The 18,570-nt window shown below is 46.8% G+C and overlaps 1 protein-coding gene across 5 annotated transcripts in view; it reads left to right on the plus strand.

Moving 5' to 3' along the window:
- The window catches only part of AUTS2 (activator of transcription and developmental regulator AUTS2), a 1,104,184-nt gene that overhangs the window by 777,244 nt on the left and 308,370 nt on the right, over nucleotides 1–18,570 (plus strand). For all 5 annotated transcript variants that reach the window (XM_087868306.1, XM_045786143.2, XM_087868320.1 and 2 more), the window contains one exon: nucleotides 4,002–4,031. In XM_087868306.1, the coding sequence (XP_087724432.1) occupies nucleotides 4,002–4,031 (30 nt within the window). The remainder of the gene's footprint in view (nucleotides 1–4,001; nucleotides 4,032–18,570) is intronic.

Here is an 18,570-nt window from a genome sequence, read left to right on the forward strand (position 1 = left end):
GCACTGGCCCCCTTCTGAATTCTGTTTTTGAGGCACGTGGCTTGGATTTCGTGCTCCTGTTTCCCTCTTTTGTCAGTGGTGGGTTTGGGTCACGCATTTGAAGACTCAGGGAGCAAGAATTCTTCCCTGTCGGGGGGGGTAAGGCCTACTTGTTCCTTTTCACTTCTTACTTTTAAAATGGAGGCAAATATTTTCAGTGTTTCTCAAAGGGCTTTGAAATCCAGTCGTGGAGAGTACCCTGTCACCTCAAGCTGGTCGTTAGCGTGCAGCCTGTTTGCTAATAAACCATTGAGGGGACCCTGATGTCAAAATGCTTAAAATGGCCAAATCAGCCGGGACTCCGTTTGTGCATTCGACGTGCCTTTCCCACTTCTCAGCCTCCCGCAGAACGGACGCCTGAGTCAGGAGGTGGCTCGGTGTGAACTCCTGTAAATTGGAGTGGGTATCTAGGGATTGGGGAGCAGGCACTTCTTCTTTTAACCTTTCAAGACCAAGAATCATTTGGCCTAAAATCCACAACGTATCAAACTCAGGGTGTGAAAGCTGTACAGTGTATTAAATGTGAATTTGAGACCATGAATTCTACCCACACTGACTCTATAAAACAGCCTCTCTTTTTCATAAAGCAGGCCCATAAACTGCTGCCAGTGAAGCAGAAAGACTCCTTAGGACTGTGGCTCGCTTTCCGTCTGGGGTTGTCAACAAACCCCCTTTATGAGTGGAATAGACCTCTTGTATGTGTCGAGCTTCTGGCTTTTTACACAGTGTGTTAGGAGCCAGGCTAGGCAAACGTTAGGCGCTGTTTGCTGAGTGCATTTATTGCCTTTGCATAATTTATGAGCTGGAGGGGTTGACCATCATTCGTCTCTGCCAGGGGCTGGCACTCGAGGCTCCGGAGAGCGGAGCTGTAAATTGGATGGTGCGCTCCTGCTGAGCTCACGGCAAAGTCCTCGGGTCAGTATGGGAATTTAATACCAGAAATGGAACTGTTTTCTCAGCGCACCATGTGGGCCCCAGTGCAGCAGAGACTGTTTTGGCAGACTCTGCGACTGGCCTTGTCGAGGAGCTGTCACTCACCCGGCATGTTGTGTGGGGAGCCTGAGCATTTTTAATCGGCTTGGCATCCGTGCTGCTTCCATAATGGATACCAGTAGGTCTCAGTTCTTCACCATATGCTTAACTCTGGAGACAAGGTGCTTCTGGGTATATCAGTAATTACTTGATGCAGAATTAAGTGGACCTTGAAATTAGAACTGGACTGTTGGAAAGCAGAAAGCTTAACACGTTGATAGAAATAACCATTCCCAGGGACATACTACTGTGAGGATTGGTGGGGGGGCATGGACAGCAGTGGCTCTTTCCCAGCCTCCCCACTCCTGCTGCCCCCTGCACACCAGTCCTTGGGGATGTGGGCAAGGGCTGTGCCATAGCCTTCGGCTGTCGTTGATTACCTCACAAGGCGGACTGGGAACATCTGGGGAGAGGAGCCCGCCTGGCACAACACGCTTCTCTCTTCCACGTGCCCTCCTGAATCATGCCTTGTCACTCTTGAAAATCTGCCCAGAACTTAGGAACCTCAAAGAAGCCCTAATTAAAGGCAATGGGAAAAAAAATCACACAATCAGGAGAAGAGAACCTCATCGGTCTGTTGTTCTAGGCCTTCAAAGTCTTCATCTCGCCTCTTTTGGTTTATTATAATAGAGAAATCACTCATCAGGCAAAAGTAAGTTGAGACCATCTGAGTTTGGAAACCTGGTTGAAAACAATGAAGCCGTACTTGGTTAAAGCATGGTCACTAAAACTCTGATCGCCCTGTGGCATGGAGGAGCCAGCACAGACAGTAGAAAATGATAGAACCTTCTAGTCTTGGGGCTCCTGGGTGGCACAGTCGTTAAGCGTCTGCCTTCGGCTCAGGGCGTGATCCTGGCATTCTGGGATTGAGCCCCACATCAGGCTTCTCCGCTAGGAGCCTGCTTCTTCCACTCCCACTCCCCCTGCTTGTGTTCCCTCTCTCGCTGGCTGGCTCTCTCTGTTAAATATATAAAATCTTTAAAAAAAAAAAAAAAGAACCTTCTAGACTAGGAGTTTGTGATGTGAGTTCCTAAATACAGTGCAGAGAGGGTAAGCTAGAAAGAGGAAGTAATCCCCCAGGTGTGTCTTATAATAGCAAGGTGTCCATTTGGATGGAGTCTTTGTTACTCTCAATTGACAGCTCTCTAACAATGGTTTAAATGATAAGGTAACTTATTTTTATCTGAACACAAATGTCCAGCGGCAGGCTGCTGTTAGGTTGGTTCAAGTGTCTCCTTCGTGCCATCGCCATCTTGTTTTTGTACTTAGACTTGCTGCCTCATTTTCGCAAGGTGGCTGCCACAGATCTGGACATCACATCCTCGGACAATCATGTTCTAAAGGCAAGAAGCCAGTGCTTCCTGCTTTTCTTCTTTTTTTGAGGAGAGGAACATTTTTCAGAGCCTTCAGCAGACATTTCCTCAAGTCTCAGCCAAGAGCATGTCGTATGGCCACCCTTACCTGCAAGGAAAGTTGGAAAAGAGCGTCTACCTGTCTTTTTCAATCTCAAAATGTCAGGAGAAGGTACAGACTAGAGAGAAGGGGTTTGTGAATAACTGTGGGTATCTAGCCAGTAGTGGCTGTTGTGTAAGCAAATTTATTTTCTGTTTCTGTTCATAGCTACATCAACTCCCGTGTCCAGGTGGCCACACTAAAAACCTTGGCATCATCCTAGACTCATCCCTCTTCCTTGTTTCTCATATGCATGTGTTACCATGTCCTTTCGGTTCTACCTTCAGAATTGCTGTGCCATCTGTTCCTCCCTTTCTTCAACCATGTGTCGTGCTGGTTTAGACAGTGCTATAACAGTTGCCAAACGGTCACCCATGACCTGTGTCTTCCCCCGCAGCGCGTGGTCTGTCCTCCGCCCCAGGAGAAGTCATCCTAATGGACTATGGCTCTCATCACGCCACACCTCTGCTCAGTGTTTGTGTTCTAGCTTCCTCTCTACTGCCAACCTGAAAGCTACTCCAGGGCCAGTCCTGTGTCTCGGTCGAATATCTGTCTAGCTTAGTGGTGCTCATCAAGGACTGTTGAGAGAATGAAGGAACGTATTGATCTGCTGTGCATTCATTCTGACAAAACACATCCCCCTTTTTCGAATCCGATGGATAACAAACACTCTTCGTTTAAAAAAGAAAATGTGGTTTTTATTTTTTCCCCCTCACATCTAATGAGGAAGCCAAAGTTTTGAGTTAACTCATTCTCTGATTATCCCAAACTTAGCTCACCAGTCAGAATTTGGGATCTGTTAGATATGATATGAGTCTGCTGCCTTAAAACATATTTCTCTGCCCATATTATTGATTTGCTTCCCTGACCTCTTCCTGTCCTTGGTGTGTTTTTTGTAGAGAACATTCCCTCTTTTTTTCGGGGCCTTAGGAAAGGCAGCCATCACAACTGGTGAGCTCCGCCCATTCTGTTCTGTTTCCTTCCGAGTCCAAATGAGAGAACGCAGCGTCCAGAGGTTTACCTCTTTTTCTGTGTAAAAAGCACCAGGAGAGAGACAACCATTCACATTAGCTGAAGGTAGAAGGTCTCCATTAAGATATTGATTTGCTCTGAATCGCAGTGAATGACCCTGATTCACCTTGATACTGCGGCTGGATTGGCTCCTTAGTGGGTACCCCCTCTCCCGTGCAGTGGGGTGCTCACCGTTGTGATCAGGCACCTTGCCAGACCTTGTCCACAGGCCACAAGAAGGACCACAGAGCACAGGCATCAAATGAAATCAACAGAGCAGCTTCTCAGGGTTTTGCTTCTGATTCGGCTTATGAGCATTTGAGCTGAAGAAACTCTTTACAGCTCAGGCAACATTTCCTATTTCCTTTGCTTGTCTTTCCTTTTTTATTTATTTATTTTTTTCTGAATCAAAAACAAAACTCTAATCAATTTTTGAACTAACCCTATTCTCTTGTCTTTCTTTTCAGTGTGACAGCGACAGTGACCAGGAAGAGAAGGTAAGCCCCCCCCGCCCCACCGTTGTGGGCACAGTTGAGCACCGTGGTTCCCCCACATAATTACAGGGTGGTGGGATGCCAGCTTCATACTGACCACACCTTTTCTGTTCTGCAAAGACCAGTTATATTTACACAGTGGCATTTCCTACGATAAGAAATAACGTATTTACTTTGTGACGTCCATTTTTTTTAAACACGTCCGTTAATATTAGATACATGTAAAATCAAGTTTTCACTTTATAATAATTTTTAAAAGAGGAAACTATTTCCATAACCATCTGATTTTTCTTTTTTAATCCTCAGAACATTAAACTTGCTAGTCTGCATTTATAATGTCATTTCTCCATTGCTTTTACTGACCTCCCTGCCTCTTCCTGCTTTTCTGTACATATTGGCCTTCTTGATAGAAACAGGAATGGTGTGTTTCTAGGACTGTCATCGTAGAGAGCTCGGGTGGGAACGGCTCTCTTCTCATCCAGGTGGATGGCCAGGTGGGAGGGTGGTTCTTCCTGCAGGTACATGCTCTCTTTTGAGGCTGATGGCCGCCAGCCTCTGGGTATCCAGTTCATCATGGATCAAGAAAGGAGCTCAGTTTTTGAGCTTTCAGAAGATTGGATCACAGCCTGGTAAAGCAAATTTTCTGCGCCTGAAGCAAAGGGATCGTATGTCTGTTTGGTCTTTCTTTCTAGCTGTCCCAACCCCCCAACCAAATTTCTTCCTAATTTTATTCCTACCTTATGTATTTCAAAAAGAGTTACCTGAATATCACGGTTTCTATATTGCTCGGCACCGAAAGGAAGGGACCAGTAATCCCCTCCCCAGTTTCCGGGTCTGTCCTGCGTAGCTGGATTTCTTGAGCCCTATTCTCTGCCTCTCACATCCTATTGGTTTGTGGATTTTACTCAGAACCCTGCAGTTGGTATTCGGTGGGGTCTTCCCATCCAGCCCAGAATTTTCCCTCCTTCTCTGCTGCCAGCCTCCAAGAGAGATCTAAAGGCTCTTGTTCTGTACTGTCGTTAATTTGAATTCAGCATATGTAGCCTGTTATAAAATGCGAGACATCATCATTTGAGCAGGTCAAGCATATTCAGATGAAGACAAATGGTGCTTATTTGATTTCCTTAAAATCAGGAAATGAAAAAAGTGCTCTCTGGAGAAATCATGTTCTGCCTGACTTGGATGATAGACCAATGCATGTCCCCTAGATAAGAACAGGCTCTCGCCTTGCGGTTTTTATCTCTGAAGGACGGGCAGGACTGTCAGCTTGCTGACATGTGCATTAGCCATGTCATTTTAAACAAAGTGACCTATGGAAGGGTGCGCTGTGCTGTGACATGGTAATGGGCTGTTGGATGACAGTGAAAGTACACACTGCAAAGGGGGCTGTGGATTATTCTTTTTGTTTAACTGACAAGTAGGAGCTTCCTTCCTCCAGCCCCTGGAAGTCTTTGCTCCTTGCAAGTAGGTCCCCTGGTGCCTCAGGCAGCCGGTGTGCCGTGGGTGCCAGAGGTGCATGGACAGCAGTAGAGGCTCTGTGTCCAAGGCGTGCCTGCCGGCTCTGGAGCCTTCTAGGCCACATTCCCACATGGTGGTCTTCACGTCGTTCTGTCAGGCATCCCGGGCACCGCATGCAGGGAAGGACCGGTACTTCCTGGGTGTTCTAAGAGATCTCTTATAGGTGACGGTTGATCTCACCTTCCAGGCCGCTGGCACTTCTCCAAGGGGATGAGCCTTCTTTGGGTTTCACGTCCAAGTGCACATTCTTTCTTGAAAAGGCAGCATGAATTCCCAAAGTGCCCCCGGTCTTCAGCAGTGGTAGAAGGCGATAAGGTTGTCCGGTGTGGCATTGCACATAGGCGTCTGGACCAGCAGTCTCAACCTTGAATGCACAGCCGTCACCTGGGGGAAGGGGCCGCAAACCTCCTGATGCCTGGGCCTCATCCTAGCCCGGTTACCTCACTTGTCCAGATGATCGCCTACCTCTGGTAATTCCTAGAATTACCAGAGTTGTCTGTGGTTTTCAGAGCATTCTGGGGGCCCGAGGCATTTCCTACACACTGACAGCATCCCAACGAGTCCCTCCCCAGGACCTGAATGCCCGAGTCCTTGCTGCCCCGGGTTCCAGCTCTGAGCACAGGAAGCAGCAAAGCGTCTGAGCAGAGTCATGGCGGTGGGAAGGGAGCCAGGGCCCCACCACTCTGAGTCGGGGATGATTTCAGTGCCACGAAGGAGAGTAGAGAGATGTATACAGCAAGCGCACGAGACGGGTGATGCCGGCGAGGGGAGACCGTTCCTCGGACACACGCGCACTCCAGCCCAGCTGCCCCTGTTGCTTTTCCTGTGGCCCGTGGTGGCCCTGCAGGCCCTCCTCCTCACGGGGAGCTGCTCCACAGCCGCACTCGCGTCATCCGTCCCTGCCCTGCCACCCGGTATTCCTCCCGAGGGCTCCCAGCAGGAGCAATCAAGGCTGTAATTGCAGTCGTGCCCGCTTGGCTCGGTTACAGTTAAGACTGTCAGGCTTCCCCTTTTGGACTGAGATTGTCTGGTGTTTATCACCGACTCTAACACCACCCTCCCAGACTTCTGCTGCGTGCCGGAGCCTGGGCCCCTGTCAGCCTCCTCTGTGCCAGAGCCTCTTGCCTGGGCCCCCCTCTGAGCCCCACAGCTAACCGGGGCTGCTTTCATGTGCTGCTTGGAGGATTCGCATTCAAATCTGAATTGCTAATGGTGGAAAAGATGCCACTCAGTGTCCTGGGATCCCTTCAGCAGCCTCACCAGGGATGCTGTTGGAGGCAAAAGTGAGACTTGTAGGGACCCACTGGGATTTCTCTCCGGAAGACCTGTCATTCTCTTACTCCATGGGGATCTGCAGAACTGGCGGGCTAAAATTAGGGTACTGTATTTCACACAGCTGACTGAATTAAGATAAACTCTGCTTTCCTCTGATACGAAGCTGTAATTTATAAAATGATACCCTTACTAATTAATGTGGAAGTGACTGGGAAAGGGGCAAAAAAAGCAGAGCTTTCCATGCATGCAGGAGACGCGCTTGTGTGTGGAAAAGGCCCTGATGAGACACGGAGCAAAGCGCCTCTCAGCCCCCCTCCCAGCCACGCGGACACGCTTCGCCTTAGTGGCAGAGAACCTGGAGGACTTTGGGAAGGTAGGTGTCAGGTGGGGGGCTTAGAGAAGGCTGTGAACACTCCGCACGCTTGGTGTGGGAATGTTCTTTCTTGTGCTTAGCGTAAAGAAAGGAGGAAGCCCTTTGCACCTTCATCACCCAAATGAAGCAATTATTCTAGTCTCCCATTCAAAGTGAATTGGTGTCTCGAGAACAAAGAGGCAACGTGCACATTTCCACATATTTGGCCTAGGTTTTCTCTTGTTTCCTCTCTTCCTCTATCCCTGGCAGCAGCCCATCATACTAAGAAACACTCCCTATTTGGTTATGAAATTAATGTAGAGCTTAAAAGTAGTTCTCTCTCCATCCACCCAGTTCCTGTTTATTGTGGGGCCACAGGACGAAGGTGGTTGGGAGGCATCTTGCCCAGGGGTCAAGCACTTGGGCCTCCAAGTCTGATGGCCCAGGCTTGGCTCTGCTTTACTACTTTGTGGCAGTGGACAAGCCTCAGTGCTCTTATCTGCCAAATGGGATGCCAACAGCTCCACCATGGTTCTATAAACATTAAATGAAGGTGCTTGGCTCAGTTCCTGGTCCATAGTAAGTGCTCATAAATGTTAGCTCTCATGAGTTTTACTCAGGGTCAAGTGAGAGACTCACTTGAGAAATGAGGAAGGCTAGCCTCCTCTTCAGAAAGCTCCAGATCTGCCAGAGAAACTGCCGAGGATGGGAGATGTGTGTGTGTGTGTGTGTGTGTGTTTGCTTTTTTCACTCATACCTGAGGCTCGGCCTTCATCGCCTAGGGCGTGTCCTATTTCAAACTGAATGGAAGTGTTGTGAAATTTGGAAGGGTCCCCATGCAATGATTTTTAAATGCTGTATCCCAGATATCGTGCTTTCCTCTGGGCACAACCTGGAGCCAAGGGCAAGCGTGCTGTCCTGCAGGAATCGGATGGCAACTGGGTAGGTTGTATAGTCCTTGTACCACATGCCAGACTGCGTCAGTTCCCGACACCCATCACAGGAGAGAGGGTCCGGTTCACTACCTCTGGGCTGGGGCCAGCGCATCTGTACTTTTTGCAAAGTTTCGGTAGATAACTTTGATACGCGATTGGTTTTGAGAACCACTGCCTTATCACAAATGTCAAGAGAGACATTTACTTTCCCCTTGATTAATGCTCTTAAAATGTTGACAGCGCAGAAGACTTGAAAACTATAGAGGCGTTGGTGTGCCTGTGCACCCATGTGCTTGTGTGTACAGATATGTGGAATACACAGACACGCAGTACGCACACAATCTCTTCCCAGATAGGAGCCATTCTCCTTTCCCTAACGTAGCTGCCAGCAGGACTCCTGATGGTACTTTCCTCTCTCTGGGCTTTTCACACCCGGAGAAGGTTGCTCGGTTCCTGTGACTTGTTCCCGAGTGACCGGGACAGCCTGCTAGGACACTGCCAACTGCAAATGCAGTACTCCTGATTTTCTACGTCAGCCCCCTGCGCCCCCCCCCCGCACATACTTTTTGATGCATTCTCATTTTTCGATTCATGCTAAAATGTGTTGCGTTTGATCATTTTGTGTTCACTTGTGTGGGAAGGGGGCAGCTTCTAAGAAAAGCAGCGAGAAAATCAGCGGAGGCTTATGTTCCTAACTCCACACAAACCACATGCCTCACTTGGCTTCTGAAGGGCTCAGAAACTGCTGAGATGTCAAACTGGAGACCAGGCATGTGGCTCGTGCTTATAGTGGAGGAGTCCCATCCCTTGATTGGCCGCGATTCACACTTGGTAAAGATTGTGCACCCTCAGCAACATTCCAGAAGCTCAGAAGGCCCTCATTGTTGCTTGTAGAACCTCAGTCCTCGGTTTCAAAACAAGACCTGTTCTGATCAGGAGACAATGAGAGACACTGTCCTATTTTGCAGATAGAAAAGGGACTTTTCTCCCCCCTTCCAATTTCATAGCAGCAAAGCAAACAACCATTGCCTAGGAGAAGAGCAGGGACCTGTGCTCTTATCTTTTTATCCCCAGCACTTAGCATAGCGCCTGGCACAAATTAGGTGATCAGTAATGTTCATTGTTTTTGCTAAATGGGCATTTCCTTTCCTGGATATCCATCTCCAAATGGAGGATAAGTGAAATAGGTTTAGAAAACTGATGCCGGAACTTGAGTGTGCTTTGTATCAATCCCGGGGTTTAATTCCCAGACTCCAGCAAATAGGTGCTCTCTTCTTCAGCTTTCTGGATTTCCTTTACAATTTTATTTTCTCATAAGATACTTCCAAGCCATTTATAAATTTGCTAACTTATTTGAGCAGTTTCTACAATTTTTGGCCAAGTTTCAAGAGCTTTCCATTTTGGATGCCTGATTTCCATAATGCCTGTCCACCCAGCCTCTTCTTGCCCATCCGAGCTTTTTTTGTCTAGGTCAAAGTGACTTTTTATTGTTCTTTGAACATCATCCTATTTCCAACTGATTTACGTCCACTGCCTCCATCTAGAATTCCTATTCAGACCATCCTTGGATTAAATTTCTACTGTAGATTATTTTAAATCCTAACTCTCATTAAGTTATTCTCTTTTGCATATCATAGAGTTCTCATGCCAAACCAAAAATGGCTTCCCTGACAATGAACGTGTATGTAGCGTATCTGTCCATTACTACCATGCCATACACCTGAAAAAGAGAGGTTATAAATATACAGGTTTTTCGATTAAATAAAAATCAATAAAAGAAATACTCAAGAGTTATTAGAAATTGTCCGACGTCTTTAGCTAAACGCTTGGAGAGTGAGAAGAAAGAACAGGTTCTAGATGTTCTGTTGTTTATCTCGGGTGGGTTTTGGAGGATATTCAGAAGACCTAGTTTCTTCTTTCACACTAACGAGCTGTGGGGTCTTGGGCAAGTTACCTAATGGTGCTGAGCCTTGGTTTTGCCATCTGTAAGATGAAGCTGGATTCAGTGATCTAACACTGAATATCCTGATTTCCTGTGTAGCTATTTTCCTAGGCCCCAACAACATGGCAGACCCAAAGGGAAATTAATACGTGCTTGTATTTTCTCTTGGCCAGCATAGAAAGAATATTATATAAGGATTGTCTCCATTCTTTCTTCTCTAATTCCCAAGAGGGAATAAACATAGTGGGTAGGTTGTGGCACATCTGTGTTGACTCTTTCAAGTAACTGAGGGAAACTTAACGTATGGGCCTAATGTCTGAACAAGGTCATTACCCGTTTGTTGGTTCATTCATGCAGTTGTTCATATCCACTATGTTTTGTTTTTTGTTTTTTTTCCAAGTATCTGCCAGTGAACTAACGTGGACGTTGTTGCTGCCTGGCTCTGTTAGGTGTGTCTCTTTGCACCTGTGGAGAGGGAACAGTGCAATTAGTTTAATCTCTGTTCCTCAGTTTCCCTAACTATTGAGGAGAGCATGGCAACTAGTGAAGAGCTAGCTTACATAATATGTTTTAAGAACTCACTTGATTGGTAATGTGTATTATTTGGCCTGTGAAAGGAATTCTTTTGGGGATTCTGGAAAACACCTGGGGTTGAGTTCACGATTCTACAACCCCAGAGCAAAAGTCATCTGCTTTCTCTTAGAATGAACCATTGGCTTTTTTACAGCTGACCTGCAGGGAAGGTTACATGGCCAAGGAAGAGGTAGGTGGAGGCGATGGCTTTTGTCCTCATGAAATTGACCATGATCCCTGAGCCACCTGAATAGCGGGAAGCTCATAAGCAGAGGCATTTGTACTACTGATGCCTTTAACAACATGTTTTATGTACGTGGCTTTTCTAAGGTAAAACCTGGGTTGGGTTGCTCTTTGATTGTCAGAAGAGTCTTACTCTGTATTCCAGCCCGGGAGTGTTCTGTCCCCAGTAAAGATGTATGAATTTCTTTTTAGTCATGCACATGTGTATTTGTGTATGTGGTTACCTTGATTAACCCCCCCCTTGGCAACTTCTGGTTGGTAATATAGTTAACAGTTCATTGCACCCTATAATGTTGCCCTTCTAGGTGTAATAAAGATAATAAAATCTCTGTATTAGGCTGTATTCATAATTAGCCAAATGTTATCCTTTCAGAAGTCCCCCAATTCAGTGGATTAATGTATATTACCTTTCTTCCTCCTTTTGTTCTTCTTTTTTTAATCAAAGCTACAACTAGGATGGTCAAATTGCCCACCTTGTATACGTCATAGAGCTTCTTCCTTATTTCTTGGTCTAAAAATGCAGATTCTATTCACTTCTTGGGAGCTGTAAACCAATGAGATTAGGGTTATTAATAACTAAATAAGAAGAAATGCCACTTCACAATGGAGAGAACATTTTACTACTCAAACGCTTTTACAAATATCTTATATGACCTGTTTAAATCTTTATTGTGGGGTCTAGATGTATCTTCATATGCAACACTGTTGATCATCTACAATGTGCCAAACTCAGTGACAGACCCTTTCAAGGACCATATCTTCTCAAATACACGTCATCATTTTACAAATAAAGAAAATGAAACTGAAGAGGAAGTTAAGTGATGGAGCTGAGATTTGAACCATGTCTTAAGATTCCAGGATCTGGGCTCTTTTTCCCATAACATGCTGCTTCCCTGTACGTCAGGGTGAGTTGGGATATGCCCAGAAGTGCCACCTGAGAACCCTTGCTGTATCTTCCTCCCTGTGCCTCGCCCTCCTTCTACTAGAAGAGACGAGACTATGTCTTATCTATTCACCCACAACGCTGCTAGCTTCTAAAAATTCAAACGTGGCAGTTGCTCAGTAAATATTGAATAAATACAGTTGGGGTTCACTGACAACTCAGATATACAAGCTCTTCTGAAATGTGAGTTTTAAAATTTAACCTGGGAAGCAGTTGTCCAAGGTGAGAAGGGAAGTCTACAAGGTATATGGTTTGACTCTTAGGGGTGAGTGGCAAAATCAGCCTGGGGGCCACCGTGAGTAACCAGGGAGCTTTACCAACCGCAGACTAAGCACCAACTATTGCTCAAGGAACTCAGTCTTCTTCAGTGCATATCTGTGTGTAAACCTTTCATATCTTATTAAACCATATGCTCCTGGCAAGTACCCCACACCTAGCGTGTGCTTGACACTTAGTAGGTGCCCTCTAAATATTAGTGTTCTACCTGAAGATGCTCTGTTGGTGATCAGAGTCCCAGAAAAGGGGGAAAGGACTTGCACAGTTGCCCAGGCAGTGTGGGGAAGCACGGGGCCTGAATGGAGGCTCGTGGCTGGGCTTTTGGTCCAGAACCTCTTGAATCTCCTGTGGTCTCTCCAGGCTTTTCTTCCTGTGACCAGCACATAGGAGAAGGGTCTGTGATACCAGCACAGCTCCTGAGCTGCACCCCTCAAGGCAGTTTCACTCTGTGCTGTCATCTGCCATCCCAAGAACTCCTTATCCATCCCCAGACACTGACTCCCCCCTTTGCAGAGGGTCTCGGGGTTCATCAAAGCCACAGGATCTCTCCTTTTCTGCAGCAAGGGCTGCGTGGGGCGTTCTTGCAGCCCGAATGGTAGTAAATATTGGAAGCAGCCATGTCCGTGTTAAAGATTATGTATTTGCCACTAAGGGGAGAATATAGTGTTTATCGGCTGGAGTGCGTGCCGGCTGAGCTGATTACGGCACAGCACTCTGTCAGCCAATGATTTGTCCTGTCCTTTATCATCTGTGTCACTCAGCAGTGTGCTGGTGAAGGGAACGGATCGCCCCCTTCCCTTTTTTTGTACCCATTTCGTGTAGAAAATTTGTATTTACTTTGGGAGTGTAATTTGTTCCTCATGGATAATGTGACCCTGAGCGGAGCTGGATCATGGGTTAGTTGAAGTGATATTTTCCGCTAATGGTAGTCGTACATCATTGCTGTCAGCTCGGGTTAGGAGGCAAGCACATTACAGCTCCATTTTACCTCTGCAGGCATCTGGGATTATTTGCCATAACCGAGTATGACATGACCGCACTACAGAGTGCATTAAAATTTTACTGGCTTCTCAGGCAAGTTCCCCAGCTCCAGTGTGTGCTTCAGGCAGGCGTCTGATGGGGAGCCCAAGGGCCCTGACTTCCTGCACAGAGGTGCTGCAGGGGGGTGGCCTAAGCAGGGGCTGTTCTCCTCTTGCTCTGAGAAGGAAGCCAGGGAAAGAATTTATGGGGAGGCAGCCTGCAGGTGTGTGTGTCTCTGGACATCCCAGACTGGTGGGTGACTGGCTGCTTTCTGCATATTAAAGTGCTCTCTCCTTGATGCTTAACCCTCCAAGGTGGATGGGGGCAGGAGAGCCAGGGGAAGCCCCAGTCCCTGCCAGACCTTGGGCTGGTTTTATTGTTCCTGTCTGTCTGTGGTCAGACAAAGGGAGGGAAGCATGGTTCCTCGGCATGGGAGAATCTATATCCATCCATGTGGCAGGACTCAGCCTGATAGTCTCATAAACCCTCTTAGAAATGTTTGTCAGGATGTCTTACACATTATCACCCAATGAAGTATGGGCGTGATTACCCTATCTGACGTGTAAGGAAACTGAGGTTCAAACATGTTAAGTAACTTACCTAATGTCCTAATGATGGCAGGGTAGGATTCCTAACCTCTTATCCAACTCTCCCCAACTTCATGTCCTGTAGTGTTCCATGCCACGTAGAGATCATTAACAAGGACTATGTAAATAGTGTTTATATGTGCTTTACATATTTTGACTTGTTTAACCCACACTGTGACCCTAACAGGTAGGTACTGATACTATCACCAGTTTACAGAGGAAGAAACTGAGTCACGGAGAGCTCAGGTAACACGCCCAGAGTCAATAACTGGCTAGTGGCAGACGTGGTTCCGGAGACAGCACTCTGAGCCACGGAGCTGGGCTCCCCCTCATTGCCATGTTCCAGTAAGCCTGAGGACTGACAGGAAAAGGCCATGGAGAATACGAACATGTTAGAAATAAAAGGAAATGTTCAAAGAGTATTTTATCACTTTCAATTGTAATTCTAACATCCAACAAAATATTGCTCAAAAAAGATGCTCTGTGATGAGCTTTAATTAAGTAATAAGTCCCATTTGCAGGTAGACATTACTTGCATGCAAATGGTGTTCGGAGGTACTTGAAAGGCGTTGATTTTGTTTGGTTAAGGGTAAGCAGCCACTCTGGCAGAACGCGTCATCCTTTCATATTGCTTACCATCCTTTTTCTTATTCTTATTGGAAAGGCTATAATAAACATCTATCGAATCATGTTCTTTAAAAGGACAATTTAAGATTGTCTCCCAATACAACAGGATGGCAGTTCCATCCCGGCAGCTCCTGAGTACCGGGCCCTTGAATGATCACACGGGCCTGCAGCATGGACATCGCCTTTTGTTCTCCACTTTTCTAGCCCCGTCATCTCTCTCTCTCCCTCTCCCCCAAGCCTAAGATGCTACCACTCCTGCACAGAACGGACAAGCTCACCTCCCCTTGGCGTTGTAGGGAGCAGTGTCGTAAATTCATGAACATATTCAATAAGCCACACACGAAATGAGCTGTACCTGTACCCTCAGGGCAAGTGTGTAAAATGCCGCGTCCGAAGAGCCCCAGATCGCCATGGCTTTTCTCATGGAGAAATTTGAAATTAAGTTAGCGCACAAGGGATGACACTCCCTGGCCTCTCACGCTCCTCCTTGGGCTCCCAGGAGCACACATTGATCTGCCCCACGAGATTGCAGTAGGTCCAGGGGACTGACCTGACTTTCTCCTCTGGCCTTAGACCCAATCACTCAAGTAGTAAAGGACAAAAACAAAAGTATTGATCTGGTCATTGAAAAGTAATTATCCCTCTCAGATGGTCTATTCAGAATGCAGCAATAATTTTAAATAATGTATTCCCCAGAGACAGCATGACAACATATGTGCGTCATTTACGTTACTTAAGTAGAGTCACACGTGCTCTCTCACCCCCACCTGAACTTACAACGATGTACAGGAAGGCCCACTTGAAGAAGAGTAGGCATTGAAAAAAATCGGCATTTACCCACAAATCGATTACAGAGCGATTATTCATTGTGTAAAGGCATTCGTCAACCTTTTGTAGCCAGATAAAATACGTGCTCTCCACATCCTTAAATACATGCTTAGAATAGAACTCCTACAAGAGCCTTTATGAAGTCTTTGGGTCATTTTAACACTCTTAAAGTTTTAACAGCTTTGGCTATATTTATGTTTAGCAGGGTTTTGTTTTGTGTTTATAAGATTCTTCTTTTGTTTCAAATAACAGAAATTAAATTCAAACTAACAAGTAAGGAAATGGGTTTGTGGAATTCAAGTAAGTGTTGCAATGACTAAACCATTGGAATGGCAGAGATATGAACTGTATTTCAGAAGCACAGACCAGAATATTAAGAGCCCTCCGTGTCTTGTCTCTGCTTTGAGGCTGTCTACTTCATTTTCATTGTTTCTGAGACTTGGTGTCTCCTTTTGGCCGAAATCATGACCCATCCTCCTGAGCATTATGCCGTTTAGCCTCAGCCAGTGGAAGAGACGCTGCCTGGCCTTTTCCACTGCAGCTACGAAAATCTAAGGAAAGGACTCTGACTGGCTCAGCCTGGGTCAGGTTCTGGGTTCTGTTCTCCAGAGGGGACTGTGGAAAGACTGGGCCGTGTTGTCCATAAGTGCTGTTCTGGAGGTGACCTGTATGGTGTTGGAGTGGGTGGAGGGCCCAGAAAGGTGAGAGTGGAACAGACAACAGCATGTCCACTAAGCATCACCTCACCTTCCTGCCATGTGGGCCAGGCCCTCAAAGGCACTTCTTGCCAGCGGTCCCAGCTGCCTTGATCATCCAAAGCCAGCACTTTAAAGTGATCACAGGGTCTCAAATATGAGCACATATAATATGTATTATAATTATATAGAACAGCTGCCTAAATATTTATAGAGTCACCTTAAGTGCATTCACAGATTTGTTCTATCTTGCTGAAGTTAAGCTATTAGAAGTTACAGAAGGGCACCAGATTTTATAGAGTGAGGGAGGGTTCACAGGTACGTGTATTCAGAGTAGTCCAGAATTTATTAATACTTTTAATATAGTGGATGATGTGTTAATCCCCAAGTATAAAACAGTCACCTTGGGGCACCTGGGTGTCTCAGTCAGTTGAGTGTCGGACTCCTGATTTCGGCTCAGGTCATGATCTCAGTGTCATGAGATCAAGCCCCGCATTGGGCTCCATCCTGGGCATGGAACCTGCTTAAGATTATCTCTCTCCCTCTGCCCCTCCCCCACCCCTAATTAAAAAAAAAAAAAAGACAGTCAATTTGAAAGATACAAGGATCCAAATCACCGGGATACCAATTAGTCCGTTACTTGTCTAGGGTACCAGGTGTAACTTACTTGTCCAAGGGAATCGTGGGCGTCCTGGAATACCTCATTTGTGTCCAGGGCCGTACTTCTTAAACTGTCACAGGCAGCCTCGCTGAGATGGTTTTCCTGAGACTAGAAGTTAATAAGCTCAGTCACAGCCACTTTCGCTCCTGGTTTATTCCACAGCCTTGGCCCTCACTGTGTGCTGAGGCAAGCACCATCCCGGGAACTGGGGTAGAGAGTTGACAAAGATAGAACAATTCTTCAGAGAGAGAAGGTCTGATTGCAAGGAAAGCTAAGGTCCCTTGATGAATTACAAGATCCCCCAGAGTGTATGCTGAAGAATGGCATGGTGTCGGACTGCAGACAACCAAACCATACTGTCTAGGAGAGTAGATCTGACTGAAACACATGGATATGGAGGCCTGCTAGGGAGCAAGGATGGTGAGGATCACAGGCCAATGGGATATCGTTTGCAAAAAAGCAAAGAACTGTGAAGTATGTGCTGATATAAATAAGTCATATCATATAGACAGGCCTGGATGGCAAGCTAAGAGTTTGGACTTGATCCAGACAGGAGCCCACTGAGTACTTTTTGCAGGTGAAAGACACATCCAGTTTGACTTTCTAGAAGAGAATTCTGGCAGTGGTGTGAAGGGTAGGAAGGCAACCGTGGTCAGATGACCAAAGAGAAAGTTGTCCTACTAGTTGAGGTGATAAGGGTCTCAACTAAAGTAATGGGAAAGGCAGGAGTTAGATTTGGAGGCCTTCCTGAAGTGGAATGACCATGGTTTGGTGACCACCGGCATGTGGGGTTGAGGGAGGAGTCATGGATGGTTGGTTTCAAGGACATCCGATGGGGTGGGTATGGGAGCTGCCGTCAGTTGGGCACTGAGAGTGAGGGATCCAGGAAATGTGAGTTCACAGGGGGGTTGCGGGACCCTCTGCTGGGTGAAGTCAGAAGGCTCCAACACTGTTGGAGCAGAAACGATCAGAACTGTAGGTCAGCGTCTGGGAGACCAGGAGCCCGTGGAGTGGTGGAGACAGTTGGAGCTGTGGGCGTGAGTGGGAGCCCAGCCAGAATGCTGCAGTTGTGTCTGCATCTAATTTAGGAATAAATATACATGGGGACTATAACCATTAAGAACAAAATAGCCATATATTAATCATAGCATCTGATGTTTGTGCAGCTTTTTAAAAAATGATATTCAGAATGACTTCCTTTATTTTTAGTGGTGGCAAAAAATAATAAAAGGTGCCATCTTGACCCCTTGTCAGCGTACATCTGGGTTGTGTTAAGTGTGTGCGGTTCTTGCGCGGCCCATGTAGCTTTTTTATACTAAATGTGTGAAAGCGCCATACATTTAGCTGCTCTGAACCTCGTAACAGACACCCCCAGATAAAGGAATATTTCCTCTCCGTTTCACAAGTGAGGAGCTTGAAGCAGGGAATGAACCGAGGCCGAAGGTTAATGCTTTGGTGACAATTCCCCCATGCCTTCTGTGGTCAGTGTCGAAGTCACACCATGCCATCCTTGGTGACACTGTTTCAGTGTCTCGCTTCCAGTGGACCCAGCAGTCACTCACTTACATCCTAACGTTTCAGAGAAAAACGGAGCAGAATCAGCCGGGGAGCAAAGCTTCCCCGCCGCTGGTCTGTGGCCAGGAGGGAGCTGATTCACCTTCCTTGAACATGCAGGGCTACCGGCCCGAAAGACCGGTGGGGTCCGCAGCTGTCTCCGCATGGGCAGCTCCTCGGGGCCTGGCTGGCCATGGCCTGGCATCCCTGGAAGGGCCCCTAGAGACTAGAGGTCCGACCCCACAGCTGCCAAAAAGAAGGACAGAGGAACAAAGCAGGGATGCCGGCGGAAGCAGCTGTCTGCTCTGGGCTGCTGTGAGGGTTGAGGCTACTGGCAGGAAGTAAGGTAGGGGGCTGCTTCTGTTGGCTTTAAAATAAAGGAAGACAAATACAGGCGGCACCATCTCACCCCTTTTCCCCTTCACGTTCACCTCCCTCAAAAACCTGAAAGGGGGTGGTGGAGAGAGAAGGGAGCTGGATTTCCCACCATTCTCCTCGTTCCTCGACTTGAAA

This window comes from Ursus americanus, chromosome 2, assembly GCF_024610735.1.
Source record: "Ursus americanus isolate L20-20 chromosome 2, mUrsAme1.1.p, whole genome shotgun sequence".
Classification (NCBI taxonomy): Eukaryota; Metazoa; Chordata; class Mammalia; order Carnivora; family Ursidae; genus Ursus; species Ursus americanus.